Source organism: Eubalaena glacialis, chromosome 19, assembly GCF_028564815.1.
Source record: "Eubalaena glacialis isolate mEubGla1 chromosome 19, mEubGla1.1.hap2.+ XY, whole genome shotgun sequence".
Lineage (NCBI taxonomy): Eukaryota > Metazoa > Chordata > Mammalia > Artiodactyla > Balaenidae > Eubalaena > Eubalaena glacialis.
In genome coordinates this window covers 19439269-19452588 of record NC_083734.1, presented here as the reverse complement: position 1 = coordinate 19452588, position 13320 = coordinate 19439269, and the positions used below count along the sequence as shown (strand labels likewise).

General features: G+C 38.6%; 1 protein-coding gene across 1 annotated transcript in view; it reads left to right on the top strand.

Annotated features, from left to right (window-relative positions):
- The window catches only part of MYO1D (myosin ID), a 348608-nt gene that overhangs the window by 194302 nt on the left and 140986 nt on the right, over window positions 1–13320 (top strand). The window contains exons 18-19 of the mRNA XM_061176850.1: window positions 682–826; window positions 1725–1829. Of these exons, the coding sequence (XP_061032833.1) occupies window positions 682–826; window positions 1725–1829 (250 nt within the window). The remainder of the gene's footprint in view (window positions 1–681; window positions 827–1724; window positions 1830–13320) is intronic.

The following is a 13320-nucleotide window of genomic DNA, read 5'->3' as shown; positions in this document are numbered from 1 at the left end:
AAACCAGCTCGCACTTCAGAGCCTTTGCACGCGCTGTTTTCTCTTCCTGGAACAAGTATCCATACAGCTGGCTCCTCCACCTCCTGCTCACATATCCTTATCAGGGGTGCCTCCCAGACCGCCCTCTATGACTAACACCTGCTTCCTGGTCCTTCCCTCTGTGGCACTCCTGTCCCCCTTTCCTTGCCTTATTTTCTTCCATAGCACTAATCACATGATCCATCCTGTGTATTTAAGCATTGGTTTATATCTTGTCTGTCTCTGCTGTCTAGACTATCAGCACCTAGCAGAAAGGACCTGCATCTGTTTGTTTACTGCTGTGCTTCCACTCCCTAGAACAACATCTGGAGTTTAGTACGTGCCTAGAAAACATTTGTTCAATGAGTGAATGATGAATCCGAAGTTCCTACACCCTAACTATAGATATAAGAGAGTCCACGTATCACTAAATTCTGGTTGCTTCCAAAACACGCAAACAGCAAAGGAAGTTTTACAAAAAATCTCTGTCCACATACAACTATGTGTATTTTAACATGTTCTGTGTATATTTTGGAGGCATTTTACTTTTTTTATGGTAGCACGCAAGTAATTTAATTCTACTTAATGGCTGCTTCAGTTATTTTTGAGAATGAATGGGATGTGATTTCTAAAGTCTCATACATTTTGCTTGTTTACTTATAGATGGAGAGCATCCCAGCTCATCAAGACCATACCTGCTTCAGACCTGCCCCAGGTTAGGGCAAAGGTTGCAGCTGTAGAAATGTTGAAGGGTCAAAGGGCTGACCTTGGGCTCCAGAGGGCCTGGGAGGGCAACTATCTTGCTTCGGTAAGTCCAGGAGGACAAAGTGGAATCCACTCCTGCTCCCTTAACAAAGAAAGAGAAGAATTTTTCTCCAAGTATTTGTAGAAAGACTAAGACACCTTCAGAAACTAAATTGCTATGAGAGATACTAAACTAAAAGATTGTATTGCTTCTCAGTGTACGGTATTTGATGTTTCCCTCACTTTAAAGAGAGTTCTCTGTCTTGTATCCATATGAATTACGTACATTCAGTAATCTGGCTTTGATCATTTAAACCTTCCCTTGCATAACTGAGCAACTATTTTTAATTACCACCTTTGTATCAATTATCCCCGAAGCTGGATTTCATCCTCTCTCCCATTCCTTATTTTTAAAATATTCTAGGACTGTTGGTGTTATAATAACCCTTTAGTAGCTTATCATCTGGGATGGGGAGGTAAAAAGTACATGTGTGAAGTTATGTGAGTAGAGTTATAAAGCAGTAAAAGACTGCCTTCTCATCTAAAATGTTAAGCAGGGCTTCCCTGGTGGTGCAGTGGTTAAGAATCCGCCTGCCAATGCAGGGAACATGGGTTCAATCCCTGGTCTGGGAAGATCCCACATGCCGCAGAGCAGCTAAGCCCGTGCGCCACAACTACTGAACCTGCGCTCTAGAGCCTGCGAGCCACAACTACTGAGCCCGCGTGCCAGAACTACTGAAGCCCACGTGCCTAGAGCCGGTGCTCCACAACAAGAGAAGCCACCGCAATGAGAAGCCTGTGCACTGCAACGAAGAGTAGCCCCCGCTCGCCGCAACTAGAGAAAAGCCCGCGCGCAGCAACAAAGACTCAACGCAGCCAAAAATAAATAAATAAATAAATTTTTAAAAAATAAAGTAAAATGTTAAGCATACTCATTTTATCGTGTTTCCTTTATCTTTCAGAAGCCAGATACACCTCAGACCTCAGGCACATTCGTCCCCGTTGCGAATGAACTGAAACGGAAGGACAAATACATGAATGTCCTCTTTTCCTGTCATGTCCGTAAGGTAAGGCAAGCTTGAAACAGACCTCCTTGGAAAGAAAAGACTGATTCAGGTGAAACTGACTTAGCTATAACCACAGTAAAACAGAACAATAGGTACATAACTGGCTGCATCATCAGTGAGCTCTACCTGTATATATATGGTGAGGCATTGATGGAATGGCTGAAGTGACTACAAGTTTGGGGTTAGGCTATAAAGACTAATTAGGGAAGTGAATATTTTTGGTAGCCATTTCTTTTTAAGACAGGAGAAGGGGAATCTCCCTGAGGTCAGGGATTTGTATTGTACTGCATGTATCTTTCATAGCACTTTGTCTATAGCATACTGGTCTGGCTTGTATTTAACGGTCATTCAGTACTTTTTATACATGTTTTATTATGATTTTTTTTAAAAACAGGGAACGGGGAGAAAACGTAATTTGGAAAAGGGAGAAGGACATAGTGAGACTTGGAAGTGGGGTGGAGGGGAATTATGTGCTATGACTATATTTGCGTATCTGAAGCAGGACACATGAGGACTGTTTTTTACCTGGGAATGAGAGCAGTTGAGCAAGTGGAAATATGGAAGCTGGAAAGTGGAAGGAAAGGGATATAGTTGGTGTTTAAAACCTTAAAACGCTTGTTTTCAAAAAATAGAGGGAAAATTGAAATAATTGTAAAAGAGCATTTTGAAAAATTATGCAAATAAATTTTAAAATACCAATGAAATGGGTGAATTTAAGAAAAATATTGCCTAGATTGACCCCAGAAATGATATTGACATAAATATGCCAATATTCCAAAGGAGGAATTAAGAAAATTATCAAAGAATTACTTATAACAAAGGTCCAGATTTAGGTGATTTTAGAGGTGTTTTGTATCACATCTTCAAAAAGTGCATAATTGCAGTATTATTCAGATCAAAATAGTGAAATATTATTTTTCAACTATAAATTTAGCAAACTTTAAAATGTTGATAACAACCGGTATTCTCAAGGGTTTAGGGAAATGCTATTGGTAGGAGTATAAGATACAGTCCTTTTGAATGGACAATTTGGCAGTACTTATCAAAATTTAAAATACACAGACCAGGACTTCCCTGGTGGCACAGTGGTTAAGAATCCACCTGCCAATGCAGGGGACATGGGTTCAAGCCCTGGTCCGGGACTATCCCACATGCCACGGAGCAGCTAAGCCTGTGAGCCACAACTACTGAAGCCTGCACGCCTAGAGCCCAAGGTCCGCAGCAAGAGAAGCCACTGCAATGAGAAGCCCGCATACCACAACGAAGAGTAGCCCCCGCTCGCCGCAACTAGAGAAAGCCCGCGCGCAGCAATGAAGACCCAATGCAGCCATAAATAAATAAATTTTAAAAAATAAATAAAATAAAATACACAGACCACTTTATCTAGGAATTCTATAACTCAGGATTTATCCTGCAATATATTTACACATATATCCAAAGATAGATATATGAACAGTTTCATACATTGTAGCAGTCAAAAAACTGGGTGAAAAAACATAAGTATGCATCAGTATGTGATTGGATTAACAAATAATCATGTATGCACACAATAGAATACAGTGTATCTACTAAAATGACTGAAAGGATAAAGGTTTAAAAAGCAAAAGGACAAAATATGTGAAACTGTGGTTTTCAAGACAGTGCACATGCGGGAGGGATGGACTGGGAGTTTGGGGTTAGTAGATGCAAACTACTACATATAGGATGGATAAACAACAAGGTCCTACTGTATAGCACAGGGAACTATATGCAATATCCTGGGATAAACCACAGTGGAAAAGAATATAAAAAAGAATGTTTATATGTGTATAACTGAGTCACTTTGCTGTACAGCAGAAATTAACACACCATTGTAAATGAGCTATACTTCAATTTAAAAAAAAAAAATACAGTGCACATCCAGCAAGGAAAGACAGTGATCCCCGAAGGATGAGAAACAAATGAAGTGAGCCCTACAATTAACCAGTTTACTTCCTGGAGAGAGTTCTGGTCTGTGGCGTGAGCAGGGGGCAGCCAAGGCAGAGCTGCAAGCTGGGAGATACTAAGAGAGCTAGAGTTTGCAGCGCAGAGTACCAGAGCAGAGAGAGTGCACGGAGAGAACTCCAGAGATCTTCAGAGGGTCCACTTCAGGTATTCAGCTGAGTAGTTCGGCACATGCATATGAGGAAACCACCCAAGGCTTGGGAAAGAACCACCCAAAGAATTAGAGGTAACAATACCCAGTGCTCACACAGGGTTGCAAGTAGTGCCTGTCTCTGCAGCCAGATTGGAAAAACCTCATGATTCATGGGACATTGCGTAGAATCTTGACAAGAATCTTGGCCTCAGTGGTGGGGTATAATTAGCCCTGACTAAACACTGCCCTAATCCCACCCAACAAATCACCAGAAGAGCCAAACTGTTTCCAAGTAATCTAACAGTGTCCCAGAACAAAGCCCTCAAATATTTACAGGAATACATAATATCCAGCACTCAGAAGATAAAATTCAGAGTGCATGGCATCTCCAATCAAAAATTACCAGGCATACAAAACAGCAGGAAACTATAACCTAAAATGAGAAGAAAAATCAATCAAACTGATCCAGAACTGACACAGATTATAGAATTAACAGACAAGGTCATTAAAACAATTGTTTTAATAAAATATGTATATTTTATGAATAGAAACGAAAAACATAGTGTCTGAGGTTTAAAAAAAATACACTTGATGGAATTAACAGTTTAGACATATGCAGAAGAAGAGTAAACTTGAAGATATAGCAATAAAACTACCCAGAATGAAATACATGGACTTCCCTGGTGGTCCAGTGGTTAAGACTCCGTGCTTCCACTGCAGAATGAAATACATGGGGTGGGGGGGGTGGGGGGAGATGCTTCCCCGAAAGAACAGAATATTAGGATGCCATGAGCCAACTTCAGGTGGCCTAATATAAGTGCATGTGGAGTCTCTGTAAGAGAGAAGAGGAGGGAAAATTTTTTAATATTTGAAAAAATAATGGCTGAAATTTTTCCAAATTTGATGAAAACTATAAACTCATCAACAGACATCAAACACAAAAAAAATGAAGAAAACTATACCAAGGCACAACATGACAAAACTGCTTAAAACCAATGATAAAGAGAAAAGAGAGGAAAAAGATGAGGATGCATCATATTTTTTGTCAGAAACAATGCAAGTGAGAAGACAGTGGGGCACCAACTTTAAAACTTTTTTTACTGAAAGAAAAAAAAAAAAAAACCTGTCAACCTAGAATTCTGTATCTAGCAAAGGGTATCTTTCAAAAACCAAAGTGAAATGAAGACTTTTTTAGGCATGTCTGAAGATATGCACTCATAGGAAATGTTAAAGGGAGTCCTTCAGGCAGAAGGAAATGTGGACATACCCCAAAGAATGAAGAGCAAGGGAAATGGTAGCTACATGGGTAAATACCTAAAATTTTTCTTATCGCTTAAATCTCTTTAAAAGATAATTGACGGGCTTCCCTGGTGGCACAGTGGTTGAGAGTCTGCCTGCCAATGCAGGGGACACGGGTTCGAGCCCTGGTCTGGGAAGATCCCACATGCCGCGGAGCAACTAGGCCCGTGAGCCACAATTACTGAGCCTGCGCGTCTGGAGCCTGTGCTCCGCAACGAGAGGCCGCGATAGTGAGAGGCCCGCGCACTGCGATGAAGAGTGGCCCCCGCTTGCCACAACTAGAGAAAGCCCTCGCACAGAAACGAAGACCCAACACAGCCAAAAATAAATAAATAAATAAATTTTTAAAAAAAAGATAATTGACTGTACTGCAGTGTTCATAGCAGCATTCTTCACAGTAGTTAAAGGTGGAAATAACCCAAATGTCCGTCAACAGATGAATGAATAAAGCATATGTGTGTCCATTCAGTGGAATACTGTTCAGCCATTAAAAAAAAAAGGGGGGGGGGAATGAAATACATGCTACAATGTGGATGAACCTTGAAGATATTATCTAAGTGATAAGACACAAAAAGACAAACATTGTGTGATTCCACTTCCATGAAATATCTAGAACAGTCAAATTAATAGAAACAGAAAGTAGAATGGTGGTTACCAGGGGCTGGGGGGAGGGAGTAATGGGGAATTATTATTTAATGGGTATTAGTGTTCAAATATTCTATGGAAAAAAGATCAACTCAATATAATACAGACTTTTTAACAAAATAGAGAGCAGCTTGTTTTAAACTTAGAATGAAATACACGTCTCCAAGAAAAGCTTGCTGGCAGTAGCTTGGGGTGGTTACCAAAGTGTGGAGTCTAATTCTGAACTCCTAGATCCAGAAACTCTATTTTATAAGTATACCTAGAGCTGATCAGACAACCAAGAAATGACTTTTGCTAACCAGATGCGCACACCCACACAAAACAGTATAAGCCATGATGCCAGTTTTTGAATTTGACAAAGGAATGTACCATTTTAGTGAATTCATTTAGTGAATTTATCTACTATCTAGGATACCTTCCTTTCTAGTATCAAGATATCTGGGAAGTCAAATTAGTCATCAGAACAACTGATCAGAGACAGTTGGATGGTTTTGAGAATTACATCATCTGCTATAGAAAAGCCTGGCATCTCTGATTCTGTCTTTCTAGTGATAACAATTTGATGTCTGACAGCATGTCTCTCCCTGGGTCCTACTGCATAAAAACTGAAAACTTTTTAGTCATGCTTCTGTATTTCTAAGTTCCATGCAAAATAATACAGTGTATTTCTTCACATTATAGCTTAGATAATGTCATCTTTAGAAACTTTTCAATCCCCAAGGATGTACCCAGGGAAACTTGATATGATTTTACTAAAGCCCTCTTCTTTATGCTTTGGTTCTTTTCGAAACAGCCACTTTCCATTAACTACAATTATAAAATGTCCTTTAGGGTCGGAGACCTGTGTAAATAGTTAGTTGCACCCATAATGTGTCCTCTCCTGGTCTGACTCCAGGGAAACTTTATCTCTGGCCCCCTGTGGAGTTGATGAAACCTACAGACAGATCCCTGGAAGTGTTCAGGCAAGAGCAAGTGATAGGGATTTCTCTCTGGTTGAGGGTTTTAGCTTGGGTAATAGAAGACATCAGATGAGATCTTATCTAACACTGAGTCTGTGATCTAGTTTTTCTTTTACATTATGAATTTAAGAGGAACAAAAATTGTGTCCCTATGCCAGAACTACTTTAAGTAAGTCTGAATTTACAAATTCACATGTGTATGTAAGACATTTGTCTTTGCCGTTTTGATTGAGCTAAGTTATGCAACTCAAAGCTTTTCCTTTGTTACATCAATGTCCTTCCCACTCATTTGCTTCATGCTTTAAGGATGATTTGAGTTGCTAAACCTCAAGGTAAAGTCTTTTGACCTGTTCTCTTTAGAAATTACATTTCTACATTAAAAAGAATGAAATGTTTCTAAACAGTGCTTCAGTGTAACTGCTGCTTTTAGGTTTTTGTTTGTTGGTTTCCAGATTAACTCATGGACACATCCTAAGAAGGGCTACACCCTCCACTTTACCACCGTGCCTATCGTTTTTTTGAATCTTGTGTGACCTTGTGAAATTATGCAACAAGTTTTGTTTTTTTCATTTTCTTTTGCAGCACACTCACATATTTCTCAGTGTGATTTCACAAAAGATGAGGAGCCCTACTTTTATTTGTTATTCAGATTCCATTTTAGATGTTCTCTGTTTTCCATACTCTAAGATGGATACAAATGACTAGTATTCTCCCAGAGGGTCTGCACAAACCAATGTTCCATTGAATATGAATTTGTTTTTTTAAGAGTTCCACAACTAAATGTATTTGGGAAAGGCTGGGTTAAACAGTTAAACATGCTTTTTAAGTGCAGAATTCTATGAGCCCTTGATGTATACCTGGGATCTGAACACCACTGGTGGGGTGGGGGGGCGGGGGGGGGGGAGCGGGGGCGGGGTTTGCAGTTCCTCAAACCAGCTTGACTTGGAAACCTGTCTCTCACAAAGCATCGCACAAGGCTAGGCTTGTGCAAAACAACTTAGAAAAACGCTGATGTAGAAGCTCTGCAACCACCTTGTTTCAACTCTTATGACAAGTGCCAGTTCTCTTTCATGGCAAAAACCGTTGCTATGTGAAGTAAATAATTACTACCAAGACTGGTTATTACTTTACCACATAGACTCTGTTTTTCTCTTAATTACAGATACCATTTTTGTCAAGTTGAAGACTGGAAAATATGCTCTGTGTAAAGGAATGTTTAGACAATGGACTGATTTCTAAAACTATGAGAAGACAATAAAATTCAAACTAAAACTTGAAGTTTAGTTTGCTGTATCCTACCTGTAGCAATATATTCCACTATATCCTACCCTACCTATCCTAATTTAGTTAACTGTATCACAACTATACCTTCTAGTCTACTAAGGGGAAGGTTCTTAGTGGGTTCTTTCGTTGTTTTCTTTTGTTTTGCTTTCCTTTTCTTTTCAGTCACTGAGACACATGACATGGTAGTCGTTTAGAAATTTTTAGTGCTTGGTATCTTGATTTAAATATTACCCAAATCTAAAATTGAACCATCCTCATCAGCAAGTTGTTAACTACTTATTTACAAAAATATACTGTGGTTAATTCTGTCTGTTAGGAAAAGATTTACCTGCAAATGTGGGCATTCTCTGACTCTCTAACAAAGTAGCACTCTGCAGCATCACACACGTACATTTTCTCCCAAACCCATTATCCAGTTTTGTTTTCTTTATGTGAAATTATATTTATATTTATTTATATTATGTTTTTCTTTCTATGAAATTACTTTCACTTTTTAGTTTCTTATCTATCTCAACTCCCATCTACCAGTCTCAGACTCCTATTGTAACAGAGGACTTCATGTCATTCCTTTGTATGTCATCAGCAGTTTTTAAAGTGCTTGAAAATGCACATTGTAAATTTTGGGGGAAAAAAATTACCAAATTACTTAACTTGAATAAATGCTTACCAGTATAATTTTTTTTTCAATTAATAAGAGTCGGGTGCTGGATTTCAAAATGTAGAAAAAAATAAGCTCAATCCCATCTTTAGATTTCTGGTAATAAAAAAGACACATTTCTCAATGAAATTGTGAATCTAAAAGAGATCTTAGGGACTTCCCTGGCGGTCCAGTGGTGAGGACTCCATGCTCTCACTGCTGAGGGCCTGGGTTCAATCCCTGGTCGGGGAACTAAAATCCCACAAGCCGCACAGGGCAGCCAAAAAAAAAAAAAATTTTTTTTAATAAAAATAAATAAAGAAATAAAAGAGATCTTAGAAGGGTAGCTACTACCAAGCAACGCAACGTTGCAAATACAGACTCGGAACCACTGAGGACAGCTCCTCTGGTCCGTTGGCATTCTGTGTGCAGAGTCTTGTAGTGATGGCTGGTCGTAAAAGTCTTACCCTCCAGGAACTTAGACTCCGAAGGGAAAAATTAAATTAATGCATGGAAAAGATACTTTATGAGAGAAAAGAAAATGTACAAGTAAATCTCAACAGTTTCAACAAGGAGAATAAAAAATAACAAAACAGTAATCCGTGTGCTTATGTAGTACGTGCCATGTTAGGGAGCTTTTCATTACAGAGACAGCTGACTAATAAAATGGCTGCCAGCCTCAGAAATAAAAAAGCGAGAAGTCCGTGGTTGCCCTTTCTTCAGTGAAGACATGAAGTTTTTCCACGACCCAACTGGGCAGTGGGGACTGAAGCTGTTGAGCCACAGTGCTTTCACTTGCCACTAGGGAGATGCTTTTCTTACATAATGCAGCCTCCGCAGTGTGCTGCAGCTGTCTTCCATCTGTTTTCCAGCCAGACAGTTCCTGTCGTCAACACTGATTGGCTCATGTAGGGAAGAAGACTTCTTGAAATTATCCTGTGGGATTAAAAGTGCTCTCAAAGCCTGTTGACTTCTCTGGTGGTGCAGTGGTTAAGAATCTGCCCGCCAATGCAGGGGACACAGGTTCGAGCCCTGGTCCGGGAAGATCCCACATGCCGCAGAGCAGCTAAGCCCATGCGCCACAACTACTGAGCCTGCGCTCTAGAGCCCGTGAGCCACAACTACTGAACCCACGAGCCACAACTACTGAACCCGTGAGCCACAACTGCTGAAGCCCACGCGCCTAGAGCCCACGCTCTGCAATGAGAAACCCACGCACCACAACGAAGAGTAGCCCCCGCTCGCCGCAACTAGAGAAAGCCCGCGCGCAGCAATGAAGACCTAATGCAGCCATAAATAAATAAATAAATAATTTTTAAAAAGAAAGTAAAAACAAACTTTAAAAAAAAAAAAAGTGCTCTCAAAACCCACTGATCAGCAAGGATGTACTAAGTCCTACAGGTTGCCCACTTCTGTACTGGGGGCTGTGAGGTACAAGAAAAAAGGCACCATACGGTCATTACCCTCAAGGAGCTTCCAGGCGGGCTGGAACACAGGAGTACTGTTCATGAAATAGTAAGGCAATAAATAAAAACCTGCCCTGGATATCTGAGATTCTACATTGTTCTTGTTCTGTTCATGCATTTGTTTGTATTGCGGTATAATTTATGTACAGGTAAATGCACAGATCTCAAGTATACAGTTCACTGAGCTTTGACTAGTGCATACGCCTGTGTAAATCACAACCCCATCAAGATACAGAGCATTTCCATCACCGGAGAGAGCTCCCTCAGCTCCCTTCCCAGCCAAGCCCCACCACTACCAAAGGCAACCACTGTTCCGATTTCTTTTACCACAAATTAGTTTAGCTGTTTCTTAACCTTCATTTAAAAATAAAAAAAAAGAAATCCTACAGTTGTATGTGAGATTTTTACTTTGTTTTGAAGTGAATTTGTTAGTCTTATTTATGACTATTTTGATAACTTATTTGTAGCTATTTTATAAGGAAAGCAGCTTTTGGATAGACTTCCAATTTTAAGACAATCTATAACCTTTGATATTGGCTCAGTTAATTAGAGCTCGATTAGTGAGGATATAGTCAGTAGATTTATTATCACAAGATTAATAAGTAAAATCAACCTCTTTTGCTGAACATAGCTTCAACTATAAGTTTAAAAAACACAGCATTCCACACAGCTATTTTAGCAAGTATATTTTTCATGAGAAGCATCTATGGTCTAAAAGTTACAAGTCAGCTGTCCTTAAAATTATTAAAACATTCCAATTATTAAGTGAGAACTTCTGCTTTCTAAGAGACTAAGGAAAGATGTAACTGAATTGTCTTGGTTTTATAAGCATCGGCCAACCTTCCTTCCTCCCTATCATTTTCTCCAAGCAAAGAGTAATGATGTAGCCAGTGTTTTCCGTTAGCAAAAGCACTTAGACTAATAGTTTCTCCTATTCTCAGGTATCCTGCTTTAAAAGTAAAACCTGTGCTTTTTGGTTTCAGGGTCGATTTTTTGTTTCATTCTTAATTCTACATATATCCTATATATTGATTCTACAACTGTTTTGTAGAAGTTCAGAAAAAAGCCATGAAAAAAAGAGTGAAATAATGTCATTTGTGGCAACACGAATGGACCTAGAGATTATCATACTAAGTGAAATAAGCCAGACAGAGAAAGGTAAATATCATATGATATCACTTATATATAGAATGTAAAAAACAAAAAAAGATACGAATGAACTTATTTACAAACCAGAAATATAACCACAGACATAGATAACAGACTTACGGTTACCAAAGAGGAAAGGGGTGGGAAGGATAAATTAGGAGGTTGGGATTAACATATACACACTACTATATATAAAGTAGATAACCAACAAGGACCTACTGTATAGCACAAGGAACTGTACTCAATATTTTGTAATAACCTATAGGGGAAAAGAATCTGAGGGGCTTCCCTAGCAGTCCAGTGGTTAAGATTCCACACTTCCATTGCAGGGGGCACACATTCGATTCCTGGTCAGGGAACTAAGATCCCTCATGCAGCACGGCATGGCCAAAATAAATAAATAAATAAAAAGAATCTGAAAAATAATAGATACATATATGTATAAGTGAATCACTTTGCTGTACACCTGAAACTAACACAACATTGTAAATCAACTATACTTCAATTTTAAAAATAAATAATTTTTTAAACTTTTTAATTAAAAATTTTTTTTAAATAGAAAAAAAGAGAGTGATCACTTTTTACCAGAGGAATTGAAGAGGTTTTATAATAAATGAGAAATTGAGCATTATCTTGACATATACATGGCTAAAGAGAAAAAGGAGGGAGTAGAAAATCATAAACATTTAAGAGAGAGTATGACATGAGGAAACCTGTCAGAAAGGAGCCAGAGCCCTTGAAGAAATATGTAAAGTCAAATAAGTAGAATAGTGGCAGATAGGAAAACTCTTGAAAGTCAGATAAAGGAATCGTAGAATCTGAGTGGCAGGGTACCTTGGAGATCCTTAGACTTCCTATTTAAAGCCCTTCCCTTCCACCGCACCCACATCAGATATCTATTTAGCTTACGCTGAATCCTTTCTGTGTGGGCCCTTACTGCCTTCTCATATGGTGCATTCTTTTTATGGAGAGTAATAATAATGAGGAAATTATTTATGCTATATGCAATAGGAAGGCACCACGTGTTTTTGAATATTTAATCTTTTTTATTTTGTATGTTACAGCTGTACAGTGTAGTGATTCACAATTTTTAAAGGTTATACTCCATTTATAGTTATTACAAAACATTGGCTGTATTCCCCATGTTGTACAATATATCCTTGTAGCTTATTTTATACCTAATAGTTTGTACCTCTTAATCCCCTACCCTTATACTACCCCTCCCCTCTCCCACTGGTAACCACCAGTTTGTTCTCTATATCTGTGAGTCTGCTTCTTTTTTGTTATCTTCACTAATTTGTTGTGTTTTTTAGATTTGACATATAAGTGATATCATACAGTATTTGTCTCTCTCTGACTTACTTCACTTAACATAAGTAGATTTAATGTAGAACATGTAGATTCATAAACATGTTTTAGGGAATTTAATCTGAAATATACCTGCCCAGTGCATTAGGAAAGGGACAGAATGAGTTGTTTCAAATAGGTTTTTTCTTTTAACAGCTTTATTGAGATACGATTCACTTAACATACAGTTCACCATTTTAAAGTATACAGTTTTAGTGTGTTTAGAGCTATATATCCATCACTACAACCAATTGCTAAACATTTTCATTAACCCAAAAAGAAACCCCACACCCCTTAGCTGTCCTCCCCCCAAACCTCCCATCTCCCCCAGCCCTATGAAACCACTAACCTATGCTCTGTTTCTATAGATTTGCTTATTCTGGACATTTCATATAAATGGAATCATACAACATATGGTCCTTTGTGACTCTCTTCTTTTACTTGGCATGTTTTCAGGGTTCATCCACATTATAGCATGTATCAATACTTTATTCTTTTTATTGCCAAATTATATTCCATTGTATGGATACATCACATTTTATTCATTCATCAGTTGATAGATATTGAGGTTGTTTCTACTTTTTAACTA